Source organism: Clupea harengus, chromosome 12 (assembly GCF_900700415.2).
Source record: "Clupea harengus chromosome 12, Ch_v2.0.2, whole genome shotgun sequence".
Classification (NCBI taxonomy): Eukaryota; Metazoa; Chordata; class Actinopteri; order Clupeiformes; family Clupeidae; genus Clupea; species Clupea harengus.
In genome coordinates this window covers 20,672,784-20,698,418 of record NC_045163.1, presented here as the reverse complement: position 1 = coordinate 20,698,418, position 25,635 = coordinate 20,672,784, and the positions used below count along the sequence as shown (strand labels likewise).

The window sequence follows — 25,635 nt, the reverse complement described above, 5'->3', positions numbered from 1 at the left end:
AAGCAAGCAGAGCTCAGCAACTGCTTCATTAAGTCACATGAAATAGACTTCAAGGCGATACAGTAACTAACTAAGGAATTGCAGTTCCACACTGTGACCTCATTTGTTCTTTCTGAGTAAGCACCCTTTCTCTCCCCCAATCCTTTACTCCCCCTCACTCCTCCCCCTCCCCATCTCTTTCAAAACTTCTGCATATTTGTCTCACTTCATAAAATCGAAAATAAACATTACCCTCAAATGCTGTGTTTAGAGTATCCTAGCAACATGCTAAAATAACCACTGTCTGTCTAGTTTGTTTTGGATGGAAACCAAAGGGGGATTGTCCTTTGTGGGAACTAGCGTACTAAGAGTGTAGCATAATTGGCAGTATACCTGAAAACAGTTTAGCCTGTTCGCCACCTTTGTATCAGTCTGATCCGGATAGCATCAGGTGTTCTTGCAAAGAAGCGAATGCATATCTCACAGCTCTCTATGACATTTATCAGGTGTTAGCACCTTAGCGCTATGGCCCTTCTGAGACCCTGCAACCCTCCCCGCAAGGTCATCCCGTTCCCACACATGACAAATTCCCCCCCCAAAAAAACTCCCCCAGCCATCCCACCGGGGCCATCTGTGCAATGTCCCAGTCTGCTGCCCCAACATCTGGGCACAAAGCCCCAGAGAATGAGTCGAGTACAGCCTCACTCAGTCAACCTGATGGGGTTACGGCTTTCTACAGTCACTGCTTTGAATCTTACACGCTGGATAGGATGCATTACACACTGTAGTCCCTGTGCTGCGCTATGCTATGCTGTGCTTTGGTGGAGTAGACACAGTGTCTCATCACTCAGACTTTCCAGGGCTATTTTGGTCAAGGAACCCTCTAAGGAGAGATGTGACCAGCCAGTCCCTGAGCTGTCTTTGTCAAGGGGGCCATCAATCTGTTTCTGTCCATCTCTCGTCAGTGTTTGTCTCTCCTTCTCTCACTCCATGCGGACAGATGAGGCGCTAATGCTGTTTCTTTGTCAGCACAGAGTCAAATGGAGATTGAGAGTATGGGAGGAGGACAGAGACAGAGTGCGAGGGACTCAGAAGAAACGTATGGAAACAGCAGTGAGACAGACTCTCTGTTTCCAGTACGCTATCTCTCAGGAGGAGAGAGTTCGGAGAGTGATTTAGTAAATGAGAAGCAGGGAGTCAACGAGAGACGAAGGGAAGAAAAGAGCAGTGTGGTGTGGTGTGTGGTGTGTGTGTGTGCGTCTTTCTGCGTGTCTCTGTAAGTGGGAGGAATGTTCTCTGGTGTATGAGGCAATGTGATGGTGGCTGGAAGTGCAAGCGCAGCAGAACGCATCCTGACTTAATTTATGAGGGCGCCTCTGATCCCAGATCAGATTTTCCCGTTCCGGCCCCATACTATCCCATTAGCAACTAAAGGCCAGAGACTGCCCACACAACAGCCACTTATGGCCTATCACTCTCTTAAGAGGCTGAAAAGAGTCTCTGTGATTCTGGGAAGTCAAGACCAGTGGCCACCATGTTTTATGGTGCTCTGATTAAAGTGACCTTTAGTTACTTTTAGGTTCTGGTATTTCAAAGCACGGGTAGGATATTAAGAGAAATACAAGGTCATTTGAAGGGTGAAATTTGGATTAGGTGGATGAGGATTATGACGATGGTGATATGAATGATGATGATGAAGAGGGTGATGAAGAGTGTCTTGGCAGGAAATGGTGTGCCGAGACCGCTTCTCCTCCATCATTTCCTTTACTTTTTGAAATTCTTTTTTTCGTGTTGCTTTCTCTGCTTGGCCGAGGTTTCACAATTTCTTGCCAGCTCTTTCAACCTCGACTGCTGGGGGTCATAGCATCACACACTTGTAGAAACACGCACACACACACACACACACACACACACACACACACATATACACGCCATCTCTCCTGCCTGTTCAGAATAGCTCGGAACAGCACACATCTGGGACAGATTGAGTTTATTTTTGCGTGAGTGTGAGTGTGTGTGTGTGTCACATCAGACTTTTTTAGAGACAGACATTACATGACCTGGCTTCAGGGTTCATGTCTGACAACTTCAGCCCTGTGTGTGTGTGGTTATGGTTGGTTCTGGTCATTGACATTTAGACACAGCAAGTCTCTTTGTCCAAACGCCATTACAGTAACATGACACTTCATTTCTCTGTGTGTGCACACATTCAGGAGAGCCCCGATAATGCTCAGTTATATAAATGTTTACTGTTGATGCACAAGATAGTACATTCTTCTTTCTGTGTGTGTGTGTGTGTGTGCGCGACTGCGTGTGTGTGCGTGCATGTCTGGGGTGTGTGTGTGTGTGTGTGTGTGTGTGTTTGTGTGTGTTTTTCCCTGCATCCGCTGAGCCCTCTAAGTCATGGATTTTTGCCTGTTTCACCCCAAGTTCCTAAATTCCCCTGGTCCACTACTTTCCCCCATTCTGTTTTATTTTAGCTCACAGATCTCAATGGGCATTAATCACTCTGGCTCAAACACACACACACCGACACACACAACAGCTTACACACGCAAACACACACACACATACCGGAGAATTCCATGGCCCTCACACTTGTTCTGCTCTTTAGGGGGTCTTGAGATCCTCTGGACCTGCACCATTAGTGGGCTTTTCTCAGGGAGGGAAGGGAATCACATCCCCTGTGGATGTGGCGATTTGTGTATTCAGCAGGAAATGTTTTAAATGTAAATTTGATGCGGACAATGTTTTCTTTTTCTGAATGTAACTGTGCAGGATTGTTGGTGTGAAATATCTGTGTGTATGATTGTGTGTAGATATGTGCATATGTGTGGGTATTCACATGTGTGTGTGTGTGTGTTTGTGTGTGTGTTTGTGTGCGTGTGTTAAGGTGTAGATTTAGGGATGGTGGAGAACGTCACAGAGGAGGTGCAGATTCTGAGGGGCAGAGTGCAGCTACTGGAGCAGGTGAGAGCCACATCCGTGACTTATAATCCTTACACACACTCACACACACACACACACACACACACACACACACACACACACACACACACACACACACACACACACACACACACACACACACACACACACACACACCTCCCTCATGCCACTGGGTTGTAAAATCAAAGGTTCTGTAATGATTTAATCCCACCGGCCCCTCAGGCCATCAGCCATTGCAGGAGCGCTCAGAAGCAACAGGTGACCTTTTAAAAACGTTACGAGTTTAGCTTGGCGCCGAGAAAAAAAAGGAACCGTATGGACTTAATGCGTCTCGATATATGAGCTGAAACTGAGAGGGTGCTCGCACACACACACACACACACACACACACACACACACACACACACGGGCCTTCCTGGTGGTCTCTCTGGCAATGCGGTGACGCTGTTTGGTTGTTAGCGGGCTCTGTGGTTTGGCCGCGTGTGAGGGCTGATGCACACTGATGGCTCCTTACATTCAAACATCGTTCAGAACATGACCTCCTTTCCACGTTAGCACTCTCTCTCCTAGGGGAGGCCTACAGTGGTATTAGCTCATTTCTGTCTCGCTGTCACAGGAAAAGTCAACAAGATTATTTGTTCTCCTTCCCCTTGGTGTACTCATCAAGTTTGTGGTTCATGGCTGTTTTTCCCATGGTTGCACAGGAAATAGTCACACTCATAGTGCACTCAGTCAAATCTCACTTTTAATAAATAATACATAACATTTTCAAAAGAAATCCAAAGCAGAGAGCTTTAGCCAGTGACACATAATGCAGAGAAGGTATTCGTTAATGCAGATAATATATCAAAATGTAACTGTAATCATGTAATCGTGTATGGGGTCAGTTTACGCCTCGCTCTTACTCTCTCCTCCTCTCTCTCTCTCTCTCTCTGGTCGTGTAGAAGCTGGAGATGGTGCTGGCGCCGTTCACCACTCTCTTCCCATTGGCTGGTGAGGAGGGCGTGGCCGGCGGTCTGGGCGTGGTCGGTAGCACCAGCTTCCTGTCTCACTCCTTGCAGCAGCTGGACCGCATCGAGTCCCTGAGTGAGCAGGTCGGCTTCCTGGAGGAGCGACTCGGATCCTGTGAGTCTCACACACACACACACACACACACACACACACACACACACATAGGAATATACGCACAGACAGATAGAAACACATTCATGTATGCACTATGCACGTGCACACACATCACATAAACACTTCACATATAACATGGGCAACATGAGCATCATGGGCAATAAGTTTGGTCTGCTCTTTCTCTGCTTCAGGCTCCTGTCAGGAAACTTCAAAGCGGTGAGAGCAGAGGTTGGTCGATCACGGAAGATTCTGTCTGTCAAAACAGACATCCCTGTGCCTGAACATCCAGTGTATCAACCTATACCCTCCATGACCTGCAACCGGTCTTTCACCAGATCTGCTCGTTGTGCCCCATTGCCAATGTACTGCGTCAAGAGACTGTGTGCACCAGATTCTATCTACCCCCCAGTAACACACCACAATCAGATTCTTCAGACCAGATCCCCCTAGTAACACACCAGAATTAGATTCTTCAGACCAGATCCCCCCCAGTAACACACCACAATCAGATTCTTCAGACCAGATCCCCCTAGTAACACACCACAATAAGATTCTCCAGACCAGTTCCCACCTTGACACATTTTACACGTCACCACCACATCCCTTCTTTAGTGTTCTGTCCCTTTAGTCATTTTATACTAGGTCCATTCTTCTCAAAAATGTTCTTTTCGGTTCCTGTTTATCAGTCTATTTGACTTTGTGTTGGTGCAGCTGAGCCCTATGTGTATTTAAGTTTTCCGTTCAGTGTTGTCGTTTGTTTAACTTATAGCTCCACCTGCATCCCTGCCATAGGCTCAAAGAGGCGGCTACAGACTAGTGTTCGAGTTCCTTTCCATGTCTGAATGTTGAAAATCTTGTTTTTTTAATAAACATTTTGTAACTTTTTTTTAAATAAAGTTACGATGACTTTTGTCTTCTGTTTGCGGGAGAGGGCATACATGCGACCACAGATGTGTGAAATCTAGGGTACAGGCAAAGAAGGGCAAAAACATGACACTTTGTAGGAAAAAAAGAATTTAATTTCTTTCCCAAGGCATTCTTCAGACAGGTCGAATCCAGATTCTGTGCTATTCCAGAACACTACATTGTAAATACAACCAGACTCGACAATGGGCTTTTCTTTTTTTTTAATTCATGTGTTTGCATGTACAAACTTAAAAGCACACGCACACACACACACAAATCATGGGCCACACATACACACATGTGCCCACACACCAAGATCTGTAAGATGTCAGATAGACACTTGTCACATTTTTTCCATTATTTATTTATTTTCCATAACAAATCTAAAGCTTCCACCAGTGTACACTTTAATAGCTTTGGTGAAAAAGAACAAAAAAAAAAAGAAATCATATTTTACACACTTTTGCCACATTTCAGTTTTCCCTTTACAAATAATGTTAAATCCAAATTCTATGCTAAAAGTGCTTTGTTAATACATTGATATCAGGAGTTTACATATTTATGTAATGCCTAATCTGTATATAGCGGCCGATATGAATATCTGGGGGATTTAAACTTTTAATTCAATTAGAATTTAGTTAGTATACAATTCACACTGCCACTTCCTTCCCACAACCTTAAGGACAGACTGGGACATAGCCTCCCAAAGACTACCTATATCCAGATCGCCTTAATTAAGGGGTACTTAACAGCTTATTAAGGGTTTATAAGTGATGAATAAACATTTCTACAACTTCATTCACAAATTCTCCCCTGAAAGTGAGTCATGACCTGAAAGACTCAAAGAGTAGGAGTTCATACGTGAAGCTGGAGCGAACACGCATCATTTGGCAATGCCATAATTCAGTCAAGTAGGTCTGTAGTACATGATTGAAAGACTTAAACTGCATCTGGGCACTGGGCAAACAGCACAAATGAGTTGCCTTAGACACTTTTAGGATGCCACGACATTCAAAAATTGTAACTTTTAAAATTCACAAATATATATATTTTTAAAAAATTACAAACTTCCCCAAGGAGAGATAACGGAGCACAACCTTTTCCCCTCGTGAACAAGTTGAGCACTTCTTTGTGTGAGGGACAAGCGGACCAAACTACCTTCTACCAACACACTATGAGACTGAGGGAGAGAAAGCGGAAATGAAATGGCATTGTGAAAAAATTGCCTGTGAGTCTGAAGAATCTGGAACATATTCTCTCAACAACACCGCACACACACATTCACTCACACGGATAGTAAAATACATTCTCACTCTGTCCACCTCTCTCTCTCTCTCTCTCACACACACACACACACACAACCACACACACTTCATCAGACGTTGAGATACATTCGACAGTTTGAACAGACATGAGTGAAGCTTGGTTAAGGAAGCAGAATACCCTGTCAGAACCTCACAGTGAGATGCTAGCTATTGAGATTTGAAACCACTAATTCAAAACACCTTTACCTCTGGCCAATCAAATGTGTGCACGCATTAAAACATCCAATGAAATCCTGTAAAACATCAATGCCTCAGCTGAAGCTCCACCTAACTTGAATGGAAGGCCTTTACATTACTTACTCATGGTCTGAATGTTCGTTACACTGTATGGACTACTGCCGATGCCAGAGATTATTAATACACATGTGCCTCTATTAAAAGAGCAATTTAAAACAATTAGAATGACAACTTTACAGCCCCAAAGACAATCTGGAAAATAACACTTCTGAATCACACCCAAATGTCTCGACCAATCAACAGCAGTGACTAATGTAAAATGTGTCTAGCCATCATGGCCTTACCCTCCACCAATCATGATCATCTCAAGACCTCCAAGGGCGAAGAGTTTGAGGTCTTTGCCAATCATTATCAATGAAAGATCCATGCCAACCAATGCCTATGAGAGAGGAGTTCAACTTGTCGGGCCAATCACGATCAGCTCCTATTTCAGTCCCTTTAACACTGATAACAATCCAACAAATGACTTTTCATGAAGATCACAGTCTCCATTAAATCAACTCTTCTTAATATTCTTTATAAATCTTTATAAATTGATACTAATTAAACTAAAGACAAAAGAACAAAAGAGCAAAAAAGAAAAAAAACAAGCATATAGTAGAAGGGACTAAACTGGTTCTTTGTACATTCGTGTAACTGGAATTAGGTCATCATCATCATAGGAGCGCTAAGCAGAACAGTGCACTTCATGGAAAACACCTCTTTGACACTTTGTGTTTGTGAATGGGGCTTCACAGACATGAAAACGCATACTTAAAGAAAAAGAACACATTTCCAGAGAGAGGCAGCATGTCGACCACACATTCTGTCTCACTAGACCGCTTGACAACGACAGCAGATCTGAAATATCAAAGTTGATGACCGCAGTATAAATAATTTTCATTTTACACCATCAATGTTCAACATTGGATATATGGTACATTAGTTCAGAGGAGCAGTGGAGGAGCAAAGTGTGTGTGCATGTGTGCACATGTTTTCCACTCTAGCAAGATTCTTGGAAGCCTTTCCTCTTTCTCTTTATATGCGTAAGAGTGTGTGTGTGTGTGTGTGTGTGTGTGTGTGTGTGTGTGTGTGTGTGTATGGGTGTGTGTATGGGTGTGTGAGTGTGTGTGTGTGTGTGTGTGTGAGTGTGTGTACGCTCAGTACTGTAAGGCGGAGGCTGGAACTCAGACAGTTGGTACTTCATCTGCAGGAGATGTGAGCGAGTTGGCAAAAGCACAATAACAAAAGAAAAAGAAAAAAAAACAACCACAAAAACATCAACAACAAACAATAATAATAAAAAACCCACTAAATAAACTGCTGAAGCAGAGCGCTGGGCAGAAGGCGGCATGGCAGAGGAAGGCATGCAGTGCAGGGGCGTCGTCCGTCAGCTCCCACAATCCCATGGGGTTCCTGGTCCTTGACCTGTTGCAGGGTCTCGTCGGACCAGGAAGCAGGACTGTTTCTAGAGGTTGGGAGTCACCACATGGCCACCCCCTCCCTCCCCCTTCCACGTGGGAAATGACATCATCTCAACCCCTTCACCTCCCCTCCCATACTCATGAGTCCAATAAGCAACAGGATAGAGAGGCTTAAGTTATTTATCTGTATGCGAGTGTGAGTGTGAGTGTGAGTGTGTGTGTGTGTGTGTGTATATATGTACGATCCTGCGACAAGAAGCCAAGAGATAGGACATTGAAAGCAATTCGGTTAAAGTCATTACTGTCACCATGACTACAGAGTCACGAGCCACTGCAGAGGTTCTCAGTGTTGCCAGGGCGATAGGTAGGCAGTAAGGATGGGGGAAAGGGAAAGAAGGGGGGTAGGAAGGGAGGGAAGGGGCAGAGGGCAGAAGGTTGGGGGCAGCGGAATGAATGTTCAGTGTTTGGACGGCCCGTTGCTCAGGAGCGGGGCGGGTCCAGACATCTCCAGGAAGGCGGAACGCATGATGTCGTACGCTTGGTCGGTTAGCGTCGCCACGTCGTCCGTGGTCAGTCCCTTGGTCTCGATCTTGGGCAGGATCTTCAGTGTGATAGAGCCTAAAAGAGCAACACACACACACACACACACACACGCACACACACACTCACTCACCATTCTCATCTTCACCACAGTGGTCCTCTAAGACATCAGGGCTTGTATTCACAAGGCATTTTATCTTACTGCTAAGAGTACTTCCACTTCACACGTAATGTTTAGAACTAAACGTTTTCTCCTAAATCCTACGAGAAGTGAGAACGAGAAGAGAAAGACTTTGTTATGGCTGATGTCAAGTCTCATGCACAAGCTTGCTTCAATGACTTTGGTGGTGGTTGATGAGTGGCAGGTCTGTGCTAGTGAGTAGGCATTCACTTCAACGATAAATAAATAAATAAAGTACGTAAAAAAATTATCGGAAATGAATGGATCGTTTTGGTTGGTTGATGCCTTACAAGCTCCACAATTATTCCCCCACAACTCAGACGGGATAGTTTAAGTGATGATGCCTTTGTACTCCAATATATTGCGATGTGGAATAATAGAAACGGCCCTTTTCCGTTTATATGGGAGTTGGTCATAGTGAGTTAGGACTCCTCTCGGCTGCTTCTTAGTTCTCCCAGACTTAGGTGCTAGGAGTCCCAAAGTTAAGACTGACACGCACATTACTTTTTTCTCCTAAATTGACAATTTAGGTGCCACTTTTAGCCTGAAGATGCTTCGTGAATACTGGCCCAGGTCATCTTCCTCTACAACTAACTCTGTCGACTTTCTACAATCTGCACACGCAGACTGTAAACTGACCAATACATTTTGGGGCAGCAGGGAGGAATTGTAGAATTGATGGTTTTGATAATACTAACTGACTGCAAGTACAACTATATTCATACCAGACTTGAACTCCTTTTCCTTTGTCAGGTAGAAGCTGCGGTAGGAGGAAAACACAATCGGTATGATGGGGGCCTGTGAGAGAGAGAGAGAGTTGGAGAGGAAGAAAAAAAAAAAAGAGAGCGAGATTTGAGAAGTCTTATCAACCTTATTGAATCTTTCCAAAGAATGGAGTCCCATGGAATGTTGGTTTTCTGTCAACCTGACATAATGTGATCCCAGCAGCCTGTTCTTGTGCTAGTGTGTGTGTGTGTGTGTGTGTGTGTGTGTGTGTGTGTGTGCGCATGTATTCCTAATTACCTTTCACTACAACATGGCCACTCACAGAGTCCATCCTGGTTTGACTCAATGACAGACACGTCGACACTTACCCACACGCACAACCACACTCACACAGATGCATGAACAAACACACACACACACACACACACACACACACACACACACACACACACACACACACACACACACACACAACATGTTACAGTTTCTGATTAAATGCGTCAGTGTTGGATTTCATGGCTCTGCTGGTTCAGTAATTCCCATCTGTTGTTGATTAATATGGCCTGGATGCCCCAGGCCAATCCAACAATTGTATCTGTCCATAGATCAGCTTCATCACTATAGTCTGTGCAACTCGCATAAAACACATTTTATTCTCTGTGACCTTGTCACGCATAGAGCAAAGTGTGTGCATGCGTTCATTTTTAGGTGTGTCCTGATGTGAACCGTGTGTGTAATTCATCCCATTTGTGCCTTCCTGTCTGACCCCAAGACGCACTCCAGAACACTACAACTCCCAAGACCCTTTGCTGTCAGGGTCCATAGCCGGAGTAAGAACTGCTGGCTGGCAAACACACTTCTCTGTCAGCAGAAGACAAATGTGCACCTCGGTGGCTATAACCAAAAGAAGTACATACTCTGAGGATGAGAGTATGATAGCCTGAGAATGTGTGCTTGACCTAGTATGTGTGCGTTTATGTTTACTTATACATACGACACTTCTGGACTAAGTTTAGTATTGAGGGATGTTAGCATTCAAGTGAAAGTCTTTGTCCAGACATACCGCAATTTCATCCTGGATTAGGTTTCAGCCTACTGTGCAGCATTCCAGCTGCGTTAGCAGATTTGCATTAATGAGGAGCTCCCTCTAGTGGCCAAGTCTATGTCATGTAGTGCTTCTATCACAGTTTGTCCATGTTGTGTGTGTGTGTGTGTGTGTGTGTGTGTGTGTGTGTGTGTGTGTGTGTGTGTGTGTGTGTGTGTGTGTGTGTGTATGTGTGTGTGTGTGAACAGGTTGTGCATGTGTCTTACCTGTGCTTGCACGGCCAGGTGGAAGGCTCCCTTCTTGAAGGGCAGCAAGTCTCCCTTCTGGTTCCTCGTCCCTTCTGGAAACACCCACAAGCGAATCTGCAGAGGAGCACAAACATGTTAATCCCTGAGGTTAAGTGATCCATGCATTTCAGACAGGCTCACCAGTTGGTTTTAACAACTATACACTGAGGCTCACCCATGCAACAGTGAGTGAGAAACTATAACTACACCCATGTAACCCAATGCCTCTGGTTTATGATCAATTACTGATAAGTCTGACAGGTGGGTACATCAGCCTACAACAAAACTCCTACTTCCCTTGTAACAGATGCTTTCTATGCCTTTAAATAAAGACGGCTACCAAACGCATTCAAAGACTACTCTGGCTATGTTGTGGACATGAGTAAAAAGAAAAAGATGTTCTCTCTCTCTCTCTCTGCACAAAAAGGAAACACTGAATTCTCTCTCTCTCTCTCTCTCTCTCTCTCTCTCTCTCTCTCTCTCTCTCTCTCTCTCTCTCTCTATTCAGTCTTTACTTTTTGTGCAGAGAGAGACACCACCCGCCAGGACCTAATTTCATAGGGCAACGAGCACTGCAAAGCCCCTTTGCATATCAGCAAACACACTGTGGTTGCCTACACCTATATTTGCTCATTTCACGGATACACAGCAGGGTGCAATCAAGCATAAAGGGTTGAGTAATTAGTGCTAGCGGATGTGATGCAATGAAGTCATTCTTTCTCAGCCAATCACAATGATTCGACCATACCTTATTAACATTCGCACGGAGCTCAGTAATTGTTCTACAATAGAGCAAACCACACATTTCCGGTCGTGAATGGAGCAGTTTACACCAGAGGAGACTGGGGTTCTCGTGCGGTAAGTCTGCCCGACATGAAATCATTCAATAGTTTCACAGAAATGTATCCGTGGAACTCCCATGTCTGTGCATGGACCCATGCCAGCCTAGTGCTGACCCTCCCATGTTTGCGCTACTACTATCGTTATGAAATTAGCAGAAATGATTTTGCCAATTTGCTTGCAGGTTGCTTTTGGTCGTCTGCGGTGGACTTTGCGTACTGCCAGCCGCATTGCCCAGTAATGAAGTTAGGAGCCCCCCCTCCATATTTATAGTTCACTCTTTTCTTTGACAATCAGTCCACACCGTTCAAAACATAAAGCGTGTTAAAGATCATGCAGGTTATTTAAACGGATCACCCGACAGGCAAACAGACAATAAGACACTCAAAGACACACAGCTCCCCACCAAAAGTCCACTATTGACATTAAAGGTCCCAGCACCATCAAGTGAACAGTCTAATTAAATGTGGCAACACGGTGACCAACAGTATTGTTACACGTTGGTTCTATTGGCAAACATCTTGCAAAGCAAAAAAAAAGGGAGAAATACCAAAAAAAGAGAAATATACTCCAGTCCACAACAAAAGAAGAAGTAAAAAGAATCCTTGCATCATCCAATGGGTGTAGTCCAACACCGCAAAAAAAAATGTGTCGCTGTGCCGCCCCAGGTAAGCCTAACCTGATGGCAGCACCTAAAAAAACTCCCTCCTGTCCCACCAACACCTCCTTCCTGACTGAAAGTCCAACCAATGGGAACTCAGTCCTTAACTCGTGTTGTTCCATCACTGGCATCTGACAGACATGTCTCACAACCGTTTACTTATCAATAAACACAATTATATCAACAAACATTTTCAGTGAGTGCGCTCCCAAAAGAGTGACCATTACAACATGCTCAAACAGGTGTTACAGACCTCCACATATATAGGGGAAGAGTTTCTAGCACATCTGTGTTATGCATGGATCACCTGCAGAGAATGATTAGGAGTGGATTACCTGTGGTGTTAGAATATGGGTGCACGGTCTGTACAGGTGGATTACGGCCAGTAAAACAGGTATATTATGGGTGACGTACCTTTTCATCCTGCATGGTTTTAGCAGCATCAGCCATAACACTCTTGGCATCGCTGGTCTTCTTGCGGTTGATGAAGACGATGCCACCCAGCCAGCACACCATGCCCACTGTGCCCGCATAGATCAGCTCCTTCTTGGCAATCATGGAGCAGCGGTCGGGCAGTACCTCCATCATACCTGCAGGGGGAGCCAGTGGGAACACTCAGACAGGCAGTTTGACTGAGTATGGTGCCTGCCTAACCATATGGTGATAAGGGGTTTTGTGTGTGTGTGTGTGTGTGTGTGTGTGTGTGTGTCTCTGTGTGTGTGTGTGTGTCTGTGTGTGTGTGTGTGTGTGTGTGTGTGTGTGTGTGTGTGTGTGTCTGTGTGTGTGTGTATGTGTGTGTGTGTGTCTGTGTGTGTCTGTGTGTGTGTGTGTGTGTGTGTGTGTGTCTCTGTTTGTGTCTCTGTGTCTCACCGCTGACCCAATTCAATTACACATCCTGTGTAAGGCACGCATGTCTACCTCCAGAGTCTCTACCTTGGCGTGTTGTGCTGGACATGTGTATCCTAACTGTACGTGTACACATAGTGCATAAGCTAATGGTGGAGCTAAGACGTCCACTTCTGCATGGAGACACAGACACTGTTATTGGGACCATAAAAGGACACAGCTAATGTGTTTATTTATTTGGGCATCCAAATATCACCTAGAAACCCAACCTCAAACCATGACTACTGATGACAGGTCTATCAGATATGGCCATACGGTGAGGACAACATACTGTGCGTTACAATCACGGTTCAATGCTTTGCAGAAAAGAGAAGCTCAATGTGCTCCAAATTTGGAAAGAAAAAAGTGTAGTGGTGAGCTGCGTAGTGAGTTTAATCCAATGTATAATATAGAATAGCAGCCATCTGTACTGGACTGTGTGACAGTGTTTTTTCCGTGACAAATGCAAATCAATTCATAACTGTTATAAAATGCAGTTTTCTGGATGTTTTTGTTGATATTCTGTCTCTCACTGTTAAAATAGACCTACCATTACAATTATAGATCACACATTTATTTGGAAGTGGCCAAACTTGCGAAATCGGCAGGGGGTCAAATACTTATTTTCCCCGCTGTAGTTGATGAATAAGATCAGTATGTTGCATATTACAATCCAAGTGGGGAATGACAACAAGTGAACCCCACACTCTTCAATGAATGAATGAATAAATGAATGAATCAATCAATCAATCAAATCAGAGAACCGACCTATGTACCCCTGCATCTATTTCTATGGTTTGCTTAAAGAGAGAGAGAAAGGGTACATATTCCAAAGTATTGTCTGAAGTCAGCTAAAACAGACAGAGAGAGAGAGGAGATAGTATATAACACTGACAGAGCTACTAGTCTAGTAGCCAACTAGGTGAACCCGGAAATGTTGAGTACACCAAAGTTTTTTTGCAGAAATGTGAAGTATGGGTCCCCAGTATACAGAAACTGCCGGATGCTAATTTGCATATGTTGAGCAATTTGCATAATTAGCATAATTAGCATTATTAGCTTAATCGTCCAATTTGACCACATATTTTGCCCTGTATGGCCAATTCCTACAATATTGGAGTCTTTTTAGAGGTTTTAGAGGATGCTGAATTCAATGCTGGCACTTTCATACTTTAAATGGTAATTGAATAACAAATTTGGATACATTTAGACACATTTGTTATACATTTTGGACGAAATCTAAGGTTATTTTCATGGTAAACACAATAATCTTAGATTTCAGAATCATGAGTGCTCTTGTGAATGTTAAAGCATTTTTTTCAGGGTGTAGTGAAGCTGAATCCCCTCCTGATACTTGACTCCTGATTCAAATTTGCATTTCTGGAGGAAAAAGCATTGCGATTGCAATAAACTCCTTGGGGTTAAACACCCTGTTGCCTCATGTGAGCGGTGAAGCTGAGAAGGCCAGTCTGCTTGTGAGGTGGCTAGGGTGAACAGATGTCACCAGAGTCACAATGTAAACACTTTGATGGTGATTGGGTATCACTTCTGGCACACCCACTAAACGCAGTTAAACTACCTCAAAAGCTGCTGGGCACCGGTGTGCATCGTAACCACCAACCACATGACGAACCGGTATGTAACGTAACTCTGTTGAATGTCCCCAATGTGCGATCAACGAACTATGTACAAATATACATTATATACTGTACATGCCATACAAGACCCTTAAGTCGCTAGGGTCATGCCGAAAGGCAAAAAGGCTGCCCAGGTTGGTCCGCAAATCGCAAGATCCAACGAGGACCCAGTTAAAACACCGCCAGACGCAAAAGTTAAAACTGAGTCTGGGCAACCCGGGTCAGCCCGCCAGACGCAAGACTAATCAAGAGGGCCTCACCTCTGCACCACAAAAAGCACAAACTGGCTACCACCTTCAGGCAAACGGCTATGCCACACAATTAATCAACAAAAGGCAGCCTCCTCATCTTCACTATCCTCGTCTGTTCTGTCATCATCTTCTCCAGATCCTTCATCACTCTCTTTGTGTTTTTGCTGTTGAGTGAGTATGTTGCAGCATATCCCATCATTGCCTTTGCAGGAACAATAACTGGTACAGGCCAGACCTGCAGCTGCACAGCTACACTTTGCTGATGTGCAAGGTTTCAACCCGGCTCTGCAACCACAGCTGACGACATCTAACAAAGTCGGAGGAGCAACTGGACTTGAATCCTGGGTGGGCATAATCAGTTCCTCTCCTTCCTTTAGGCCCATCTTCTTGTCCCATCCAAACAAAGTGACATCCACAGCCGGTGGATCAGCCTGGTCTGCTGCTTTCCATAAGAGCACCTGTAGGTGGGCACGTCTTCCATGAAGGTGCATATTACGCTCTGTAGGAGGTAGTGTTTTCAGTGCTGGGGGCCTTTTGCGCTTTCGGTAAATGTCATACCGAGCTGCATCCAAGGTCACAGAGTTCCTCTGATTGTACAGAGCCAGAAAGAAAGTCCTTGTTGCTTTGGTGATCTGTAACTCTGTGGCTTCTGCCTCTCCAATACAGTGGAGAAGCTTGCCAGGTACAACTGTCATGGCCTTGAGTGCAGATACCTTCCCCTTCCCAACAGGATATGAGGTGGTTTCACATCCTGAAAGAGCATGCATGGCCAGAATGGAACAACAATGGTCACCCAGGTTCTTTGCAGTTGCATTTATGCTGAGAACAGTGCCATTCCATTTTTCCATCTGTAGGTTAGTTGTGATACCAGCCTTCCAACACCAATAAACCATAAGCACAAAGACATCTGTGTCATCACTAAGAATGCGAACAGTTGAAGCCCCATGTCTGACAACATCTAACATGTAAGATATAACTGATATATCAGCCTCATCATGAGTGTCAATGCTGTCAGCTTTACTGACCATCACGATCTTACTTCCTACATTGAAAGTACACAGGAGTTCGCAAGGCCTTTGCTTGTTGTGCTCGACTAGGTAGAGGTATAGTCAATGAGAGCTTGTACTCTGTGGAGCTCTACCCTGCTCTTCTTGGTCTCTCATGGTCCTTGGCAGACACCTGTGAAGATTTTTGTCAAAGATGACAAATGTTTGGGTGTTGTAACAACTAAGCCGATGTCCCATGCTGGCTGCAAGATCTGCCACTGTCCCAGACGATGGCCAAACCACGTGATAAATGAGCTGAGATGCATCCACAATGACAACATCTGGTGGCTGGGGATTGCAAACTGGAATTACAAGCTGCTGGACAAGCACTGACATATTGCCCTTTCGGAGGCATCCATTGTCATCAATGATTGACAAGGGGACTGGGCTAAGCTCATATTTGAAGAGAGAAGAGAGCTCCACTTTTCTCTGGCCTCCCACCACCAACAATCGAGCAAATAATGACTCAAGGTCACAAACAACCTTCCCACTGACCTTCATTCCCTTTTTCTGGAACTTCATAGGCACTACCTTGTGAGAGATGGATGCATTAAATGCCTCAGGAAATGATGAAGTAAACTTTTTACACATAGCCTGGCCAATCTTCAGCGCATCCTGCACATTCACCTTTTCATCGGCCACCTGTCCATTTATGATGTGGTAGAGCAAAGTGCTCTCTGTCATGAGTGGATTTGTGTTTTCCCACAGTATCCTCACAATTTTAGAACAGTCCTCAGCATCCAACTCCCGTCGTGCTTCACCCTCCTCTTTGTGTCTGTTGGACAGAGTCTTCTCTGATGCTACTTTATCACTGTACATGTCATCCATTGACTGAGAAAGATGTGAACATATGCCAAATGATTGGATGCAAACTGCAACATGTTTAGGGTTGGTTGAAATACCCTTCATGCCCCCTTCTCCCTTCCCTTGCCTGATGCATGTCTGCTCCCCAAACATATCTGCACTCACTGCAAGTGCACCATCTGAATGGCGGCACACATGACTTCCGGAAAGAAGGTCATCTTTTGCAATGGAAGGAAGGTGCTTCATTTCACGTATATACCAAGTTATCCATCTAGATTCTAGACTATGCTCCCTTGCTTTACAACATGCTTATTACAACAGCTTATTTGCATAAAAATATGACCGTACCTCAAAAATTTAAACAAATGTAGGTTATCAACATTCACATCAAAGAGTAGGAGCTCTTGTGATTCTAAATTGTGAGTTTATTGTGTTCACCATGAAAATAACCTTACATTTAAACCGAAATGAATCAAAAACCTGTCTAAATGTATCCAAAATTGTTATACAATTACCATTTTGATGTCTGAAAGTGCCAGAATTGAATTCAGCATCCTCTACAACCTCTAAAAAGACTCCAATATTGTAGAAATTGGTCACACAGTGCAAAATACGTGGTCAACTTGGACGATTAAGCTAATAATGCTAATTATGCTAATTATGCAAATTGCTCAACATATGCAAATTAGCATCCGGCAGTTTCTGTATACTGGGGACCCATACTTCACATTTCTGCAAAAAAAACTTTGGTGTACTCAACATTTCCGGGTTCACAATGGGGCTCTATGGGCTGGCTACTAGACTATACAGTGATAAGGATGACGCAAGATAAGGGGTGAAGGTATAGAGATGAGAGATTGGGAAATAATTTAGCCATCCCTCAGATCCAGGGTCATCTTATTGTATTTATAATTGTATAGAATTATACAATTATATATTATTATTATATTTATAATTACTATTGTATAGAATTACTAGGTCCTTGCACATCCGTCTCAGACTGACCTCGGATCAGGGAGAGCGAAGGGTACCACATGGCCCTCCATCCCCCCTCATCCTGGCTGAAAGCCTAATCTTGTCTATCACCACCTTGTCTCTCCCTCTGTCCCTCTCTCATAATAACATCATCATGGGCAGATTAGCCATGTCACGGCAACCAACCTGCTGACAAGGGGGGCATTTCTATGGACGTGGAAAAACACACACAGGCTCACTCAACCGCTCTCATTCTCTGCTCGCTCTAGTACCCCATCACGGTCTTATTCACACTACCTTTTATACAGACACACCGGCACTTTATGAGCGACATGACCTACGACCTACAACCCTAAGAATAGAAAACTGACCAAGGGTCCAAGACAATACTCAGAAACCACCTTACAGTGTTTTTGTGCGCATGTCAGCCGTGTTTGTATCTAAGGGAGTCTAACCCTAGATGGTCAGTGTTGGTGTGTGTGTGTGTGGTGTGTGTGTGTGTGTGTGTGTGTGTGTGTGTGTGTGTTCTCACCCAGCACGTCCAGGGAGCTCTGGTGGTTGGAGATGATCACGTAGGGCCCCTCTGTCTGCAGGTGCTCCCAGCCGCTCACCTCAAAGCGCAGACCCAGGAAGTACTTCACATGACGGACCAGGTTGCGAATTATCCTACACACACACACACACACACACACACAAACACAAAAGGACACCCTGATAAGTACTGCTGATCTTAAACAGCAAACACCAAATTTTAACTACTGAGTGCGCACAATTCTCAGTCTCAAAACACAGGACACACCTTTCATGTGTAGATTACAAAATCAGAAATCACAGCTGCTGATAACACTGATGGGTCCAATGCCATTCTAAGAAGAGGTCTTTGTTAGCGTGAACGGGCCGTGCATAGATAAGGAAGAAAGCTTAGAGCTCTTCATCAGGGGCCATTCTTTCATTGGATGAAAATAAATGTATCATGCATTACGTCATGCCCAAGGGGCGGTTCTGAGGTTAAACTCCTCCAATAAAGGGGTTCTTATCAGAGAACAGATTATATATGCGGACGCCACTGCACATTGAGACATCATTTTCATGAGCCACAGCTGATTGAAAGCTGACTGACTCACTTCCCAATGGGCTGAGTAACAAGCATGCTGCACCCTGGCCAGACAAAAGCCACTGCTTGACACATCAGCCAAATCAAAGATATGGTGAGGAGCTTGAAAAGTGGCAATTTATTTGTGTGTGTGTCTATGTGTGTGTGTGTGTGTGTGTGTGTGTGTGTGCATGTGTGAGCGAGAAAGGAGAGCGTAGAATAGAAGAGAGATGAAAATACATTTGTCAGTCTTCTCTGGCAATCAGCCTCACGTGCGCTGCATCACACGGAGTGAATGTCTCCACGTCTCTGGGTGTGTCTGTTGACTTCTTTCCCCTGAATAATGAGAGCATCTGGACAGCAGACTAGCACACCTTATGTTGTTGAGTACATGCATGAGAACTCTTATAAGACTGAGGGTACTGAGTTCACTCTTTGATCCTTCACACTCACTCACACACACACACACACACACACAAAGACATTTTACTATGAGCCAAAAGTAACAGCCTGTTGCACCACCCTCTCTACACACAAAGTCCAAGTTGGCCGACACTAGAACAAAACTAGAACTTGTAAGAACAAGACTATAAAAAAAAAGATAAACGCTTTAGCAGAGTCAGTGGCCTGCGGTCCATCAGGCTACTGCATGTATGTGGATAGAGTAAAACGTGTGCAAGACAGTGAATGAAAGAGGAAAGCAAAAGTAGTGTGTGTGTGTGTGTGTGGTTAACCTTATTGAGCGCTAAAACAGTCCTTCTCTCACACCACACTCACACACACACACACACACACACACACACCTCAGCTGCAGGAGGGGTACCCTGAAACACACTGAACAACATAACTGGCTTTATTGAGTTACAGAGGGTGACTGAATTAGTGGATTACGCTGAAAGAGTACGCTTCTGTGAGACGGCCACCCTGGTGAGGTCAAACCCACTATCTTAATAGTAAGCATTGTGCCATGCCTGTGTGACTGACTGACACCCTCTCTATTCTTACGGGGCATGCTTTCTTCACTGTGTGGGTATGTAAGAGAGGGTCTATAATGCTTGATCTGTGTTAAGGGCTGAAGTCTGTGCTCTGTGTGTGTGTCTGTGTGTGGGTGTGTGTGTACTGAATGGGCTGGTCTGTTGAATTATAGGAACAGTTGACATGCGTCAAGCAATGAACAATTCAGGCTTTATTTAAAATGTCCTGCAGGATCGAGAAAGAACGAAAAAGAGAATCTCTCTCTCTCTCTCTCTCTCTCTCTCATGTCTGACTGCAGCTGTGAAGCACAGCAGGTATTCAATACGTTATGGTCTTGTTAAACTTGTTTAACACATTATGGTCTTGTTCTTTCATAGAAATACTATTTCATAAAAAAACACAAAAAAAGAAAGAAAAAGACAAACATGAGACATGAGGACAACTCAAGGGAGGCAGGGCCAGTATCATAAGGACAACTCAAGGGAGGCAGGGCCAGTATCATAAGGCTATTCTATTCTCAGGAGAGTCCTTGCACATAACTGGCACCCATAATGCAACCATGTAAAGGTCTGCTATCACACCAGACGTCAGGAGAGGACTTGGGAAATACGGGAAGCGAATGTGACGAAATCCACCTCGGACCATCTCTAAATAGGCCCCGCCTAAGTCAGTTGGTCTATGGCCTACACTGGTGAGTGAGTATAAAAGAATACCTGTCTTAGATGAATCAAGTTTCAATGATTCATGTTTGGGAAACTAGGTTAAGGTTATCGGTGTGTGTGTGTGTGTGTGTGAGTGAGAGAGAGAGAATGATTGCTGTTCTGCCAGCAGTCATCCGGAACATTCCGCTGTGTCATGGGGCACCCTGGACCAGGACATTACTCAACCAGATCAGCTCACTCTCACTCACTCACTTTCAGACAGACAGGCTAACACACACACACACACACACACACACACACACACACACACACACACACACACACACACACACACACACACACACACACACACACACACACACACACACACACACAAAAAGCAGCTCAGGTTCAGGAACACCACAGGTATCTCCTTCTCTCTCCTTGCTTCCTTTGTCCTTCTCTCTAAAACATGTTAACTCAGTGAGATTCTCTGACTGCCGAACACACAGACACACACACACACACACACACACACAGGTTATTTGACTACAGACTGTAAGTGTAGATGTAGATAAGCACTAGGTTAACAGCGGGAGATAGCTGTAAGGGGACACCATTGTAACACTGACCTAACCCTCAGGTAGACCCACTTCCTTACATTACAATTACTCTTCAACAATACAACATTCACTCAAAAACACACACACAAACAAGCCTTCACAAAGGTTTGATATTTTTCGCTGTTAGTAGATAACATGATCTAAAGTAACATGAGCTTTCTACAACTAGGCCTACATTAAGCTGTGAAATAAAACCTCTCTCATCTTTAGTATTTCTCAAAGGCAATTGAATATTAACAACAATAACAAGATTGCACTAGCTTGTGGTAGGCAATGACTGGGGAAAACCTGTTCCTACTAGTTTGCTGGCTGGCTAGCTAGCTACCGCGTTCATAAGTTACTGCTTTCAAAGGTACAGTATGTAGGATTTACAGTGATCTATTAGCAAAAGTGGAATATAGTATTCATAATTATGCTTTCAATAGTGTATAACCACCTGTAACTTTGAATCGTTGTGTTTTCGTTAGCTTAGAATAAGCCCTTTGTACCTAAATAGGGAGCGGGACCTCATCCACAGGGTCCGCCATGTTTCTACAGTAGGCCAGACAGAACAGGCTAACCAAAACACTGACGCTAGAGAGGGCCTTTCGCACCCGACAGCCACCGTAGCTTCTCATAAGCTTGGAAAGGGAGAAGTATTCAGTTGGCTTAAATCTGCAGCCTCACCGCTAGATGCCACTAAATCATACATACTGTGCCTTTAACGGGTGCTGCTGTGTTGTTCTCTCCTGTGCTTTCTAGTTGCCCACAGTAGACTCCAAGCGTTGTCCCTTTCAATGTTGAATTCAAGTCAGAAAAAAAAACCTGAGGTTCACAGGGATCCAAATTCAATTTGAACATTAGCATGTTTGAATATCAGAGAATCACAAATCACTAGGGATGCACGATAATATCGGTATCTGCAGATAAAAGCTTAAAAACTTAATTATCGGCATCTGCAGATATGAACATTTCTGCCGATGTACCTGGCCGATAAAGTGACGTTCAAATTATGCGCACGCGAAGCAAATGTTTTGGTTACTATGAGCGCCAACAACGTAATTCAACACGTCGGCTGTGTGGCAGTACTTCACAGTATCAGAGGATGTTGACATGCTATTTGTCAGGAAACTTTTCAGGAGATGGAAGAGGAGACGACAGCTTGGCCGTAATGTAGGTTGCATGCATAGATGCAGACCACCTGTCGCGCGCTAATAGAAGTTAATAAGTTGCTAGTTAGCTTGCATGCTACGTGACACCAGCGAAGTTGATGATCTCATTTGACGGGATGTGAAACGTTATGTCACGAGCCCACACTATCTGTACATGGATTACTTTTGCATATATGGAATTTATATAGCTAACTTGGCAATAACCTTACATAGATTAGTCTAGAAATCCTAGAAGGGATGTTATTAAACTGTAAGTCAGTTAACCAACGTTAGCCAAGTTGCATTTCCAGAGTGTAGTTGTTCAAGTTGGTACTGTTCAAGTATGAAAATTGTGACGTGAAAATATAAATAAATCTGCCATATTTGAAATAATTTCAATAGTTTCATGAGTGAATGTCTATTTCTAAAATGATACAAATCAAGTTTTGAATGTCCCGTATCTACAGCAATACCCTATCATAATAACAGATTCATTCTAGTACAGGAGAGACTTTTCAATAATTAAAAAGCAGAGGTGTATATATCGGCATCGGCAATCGGCCAAAATGAGCTTGTAAATATCGGCATATCGGATATCGGCTAAATATCATTATCGTGCATCTCTACAAATCAGAGAAATGGAGATAGCCTACATAAAGATTAGTGCTGTGCAAGGACAGAGAACTCAGAGCCTAGCCTGAATGGTTCTCATATCATCTGGCTACATTTGCCCCAAGTTGTTAATGTGTTGTTTTTGCCCAGCTTTTTAGTTGATCTTAAGCTTGTTATGTTAATATGCAGGGCAGAATTTAAACAAAACTAGAGGTACTTTTCTATATCATTATGAAGTTATTTGAGTTGTATTTATAAAAAGTAAAGGGGCGTGGATTAGGTCGTTTACAAACAGAAATGATGTACAGCGGTGAAGTAAGATCCGATCACAAGTGGTCACTCCAGACACATACGCACTCATGTGTGAACTGACAGAGCCATCCACACATGTTAATGCCTGGTGTAAATAGGCTCATAATGTACCCTAAATCCTGTGGGAAGAGGTAACGTCAGGCCTACACTGATTTCCAGGGAACCACTGAAGAGAAGAGAAGGTAACGGAACACCAATCAGCGGTCATTTGAGCTGAACTCCACGATCGTAATTACCGGATAGTCACTTGTGTCTGACCGCAGTTTGCGTTGGGCATACAAAAACAAGAGGATCTATTCGCTAACAAATGCCCAAACTCGCAGCGGCAGCCGAGTCTCGCAAACATGTTGGGCTGGGAGGATGGCCTGACCCACTAAACACGTGGTTTAAAATATCAAATCTCATATGCGCTCGGAGTGTGATTCTAATAACTACTAAAAATGGACTTCTGGCCTACTTAGCAAACGTCACCCATACGTTTCCCAGTTCATTGTCACGGATAATGGGTTGGATTAGTTTCAGACATTACACCATTACTATTCAACCTAAGCCCAGTAACGTTATTTCTGAATGAACAGGTCGCAGCCTGTGAATAACCTGCCAGTCTTCGGTTTACTCGTATCGTGTGAGAGTATGCCCATTCTTGCGCTGAACTTTGTCTGTGAAAAATATACATGCTATAATAAAATAATATACATTCACGTGATTAATTACAGGCCAACCATAATTGGTTTAAAATTAATCAGAGTGGTCGCAGATTTAATTTTCCTCGCCACGAGTATTTCGTCGCTGTCATCAAGAATCCCTAAAGTAATTTGCTTGCCACTGGTATTCAGACCAGCAGTCTAAACAGCACGGCACCAATTACATTTTTGGGGTCCATGGCTGAATACATCGTTGCAAATGGTAACAAACATGAAACCTATTCTGGCTACATGTCAGAGGACATGCTGACTGTGTATACTTCATCACTCTCTAGATGTGCTGTGATAAGTTCTAGAATGTTACTGAATCGATCGATGAATAATTAATTGATCGATGTGACCGATTTTAACACGCAGCTGTCAAAGAAAGATAACCCGTTTCATTATTTGTCGCAAACGGTGTGCTAGGCTGATATCGATTCTGATCTCTGTGGTCATGTAATGTAGCTCTACCAGTTGAATATGTTGGCTCGCTAACGTTGCCAACATACATGCCGAAAAATTTGCTAGCTGGTTTCCGTGGATAGTCTGAAACGACAGAGGACACCACTTTAAATATTTCTTAAAGCAGCCACCAGACTAGATGTGTGTTCCCTCAACAGCAACATCAGATTATCAAAGAGCACCACGTTCATCGGATGTTGATGTGTGACAATTCGACAGACCAAATAAAAGATCAAAGATTAGCCTAATGCCTCGTTGGCTGGTTAACTGTTGACTTGAGCAGAGGAACTCGATTGGCTGAGAACACAAGCCCTGAAGGACCACATTTTTCCCATTTCCTATTTCCAGACAGCATAGGGTTTTGGATATGTCTGGATCGAAGAAAATAAACGACTAGCAGGCTAACATAACATGCTAACGAAGACCCTCGTTTCCCCCTGACAAACGAACATCTGTCCACAGAGAAGGATGCTTCGCATTCCGTTACAAAACCCAAACGAACCGCCTTTATAGTTAATGTAGCTCCTCAACTGCTAGAGATCCTAAATTGTTTTCTGGTGATAGTATAATAAAGTCCAGTATTTGACAATGATTTTACCTTTAAGACAAAATATATGTAGAATTGATAGCCGATAGCTGATTAATATGGTTAGCCAATTGGTTGTAGTAGCCTACTGGATAACATGCTTCACAGCGTATAGATAAGCTAGCATCTAGTAGCTAGCATTGCTGGCTAGCCAGATGCAGTCGAACAGTGGTAGCTAACATTAGCGAGTGCTGTTATTTTTTTACCATGGCTTGGGCTAGTGATGACAACTTACCTCATGTTTTCAATATCCCTTCCACCGCTTTTCAGAATGCAGAGTGGCATTGCTACAATGCCCAGTATCATCATATATCCCACGTAGAAACACTTTTTAAAATAAAAAACAAAGGTGCTGCTGGTCAATAGTAGGGCTGGGACCACCAGCAGCAGGACCATCCACAGCGCATCCATAGCTAGCAACGACTCGCCGCTACTGGAAAAAGAGGTGACAGCGGTGGCTAGTTGGCTAGCTACTCTACGAGCGCAGGCGTGACCAACTCCACCGCCGTTCTAGATTACATTAGCAAGAACTTCTAAAGCAAACCCTTGTGCAAGTTCTATGCTGCAAGCTCCTGTCTCCCGAAAAAAAAATCACACGATACTGGGGGCAACGTTTGTCCTGTCAGGGCGAAGCTAGGAGATACACCAGCTTGGAAAGGCAAAGCGACCTCTCAAGGAACTGTCTGTCTCCCTCCGCCGTGTTTCGACTGTCC

General features: G+C 44.0%; 2 protein-coding genes across 5 annotated transcripts in view; one reads left to right on the top strand and one right to left on the bottom strand.

Annotated features, from left to right (window-relative positions):
• The window catches only part of egfl7 (EGF-like-domain, multiple 7), a 16,834-nt gene extending 11,885 nt beyond the window's left edge, over positions 1 to 4,949 (top strand). For all 3 annotated transcript variants that reach the window (XM_031577177.2, XM_031577178.2, XM_031577179.2), the window contains 3 exons: positions 2,873 to 2,949; positions 3,873 to 4,053; positions 4,245 to 4,949. In XM_031577177.2, the coding sequence (XP_031433037.1) occupies positions 2,873 to 2,949; positions 3,873 to 4,053; positions 4,245 to 4,273 (287 nt within the window). In that variant the 3' untranslated portion in view covers positions 4,274 to 4,949. The remainder of the gene's footprint in view (positions 1 to 2,872; positions 2,950 to 3,872; positions 4,054 to 4,244) is intronic.
• agpat2 (1-acylglycerol-3-phosphate O-acyltransferase 2 (lysophosphatidic acid acyltransferase, beta)) lies at positions 3,020 to 25,635 on the bottom strand. Of its 2 annotated transcripts, XR_006152701.1 has the most exons (7): positions 25,158 to 25,635; positions 18,335 to 18,468; positions 12,619 to 12,794; positions 10,683 to 10,778; positions 9,371 to 9,443; positions 6,325 to 8,542; positions 3,020 to 3,084 (listed from the first exon to the last, which is right to left on the bottom strand). XR_006152701.1 is itself a non-coding variant. In XM_012830164.3 (6 exons), exons 1-6 carry the CDS (start codon positions 25,331 to 25,333, stop codon positions 8,382 to 8,384), a joined length of 816 nt encoding a protein of 271 aa, XP_012685618.1. In that variant the 5' UTR covers positions 25,334 to 25,635; the 3' UTR covers positions 5,303 to 8,381. The 2 variants fall into 2 exon arrangements, 1 of the variants encoding a protein (XP_012685618.1); XM_012830164.3 differs by lacking the exon at positions 3,020 to 3,084 and having other exon boundaries at positions 5,303 to 8,542.

Excerpts from the sequence above, each read along its gene's own strand:
- agpat2 (XM_012830164.3), bottom strand. The coding sequence starts at position 25,333 with ATGGATGCGCTGTGGATGGTCCTGCTGCTGGTGGTCCCAGCCCTACTA. Across the intron at positions 12,795-18,334 it reads GAGCTCCCTGGACGTGCTGG|GTATGATGGAGGTACTGCCC; the intron begins GTGAGAACACAC and ends CTCCCCCTGCAG. Across the intron at positions 9,444-10,682 it reads ACCTGGCCGTGCAAGCACAG|GCCCCCATCATACCGATTGT; the intron begins GTAAGACACATG and ends TCTCTCTCACAG.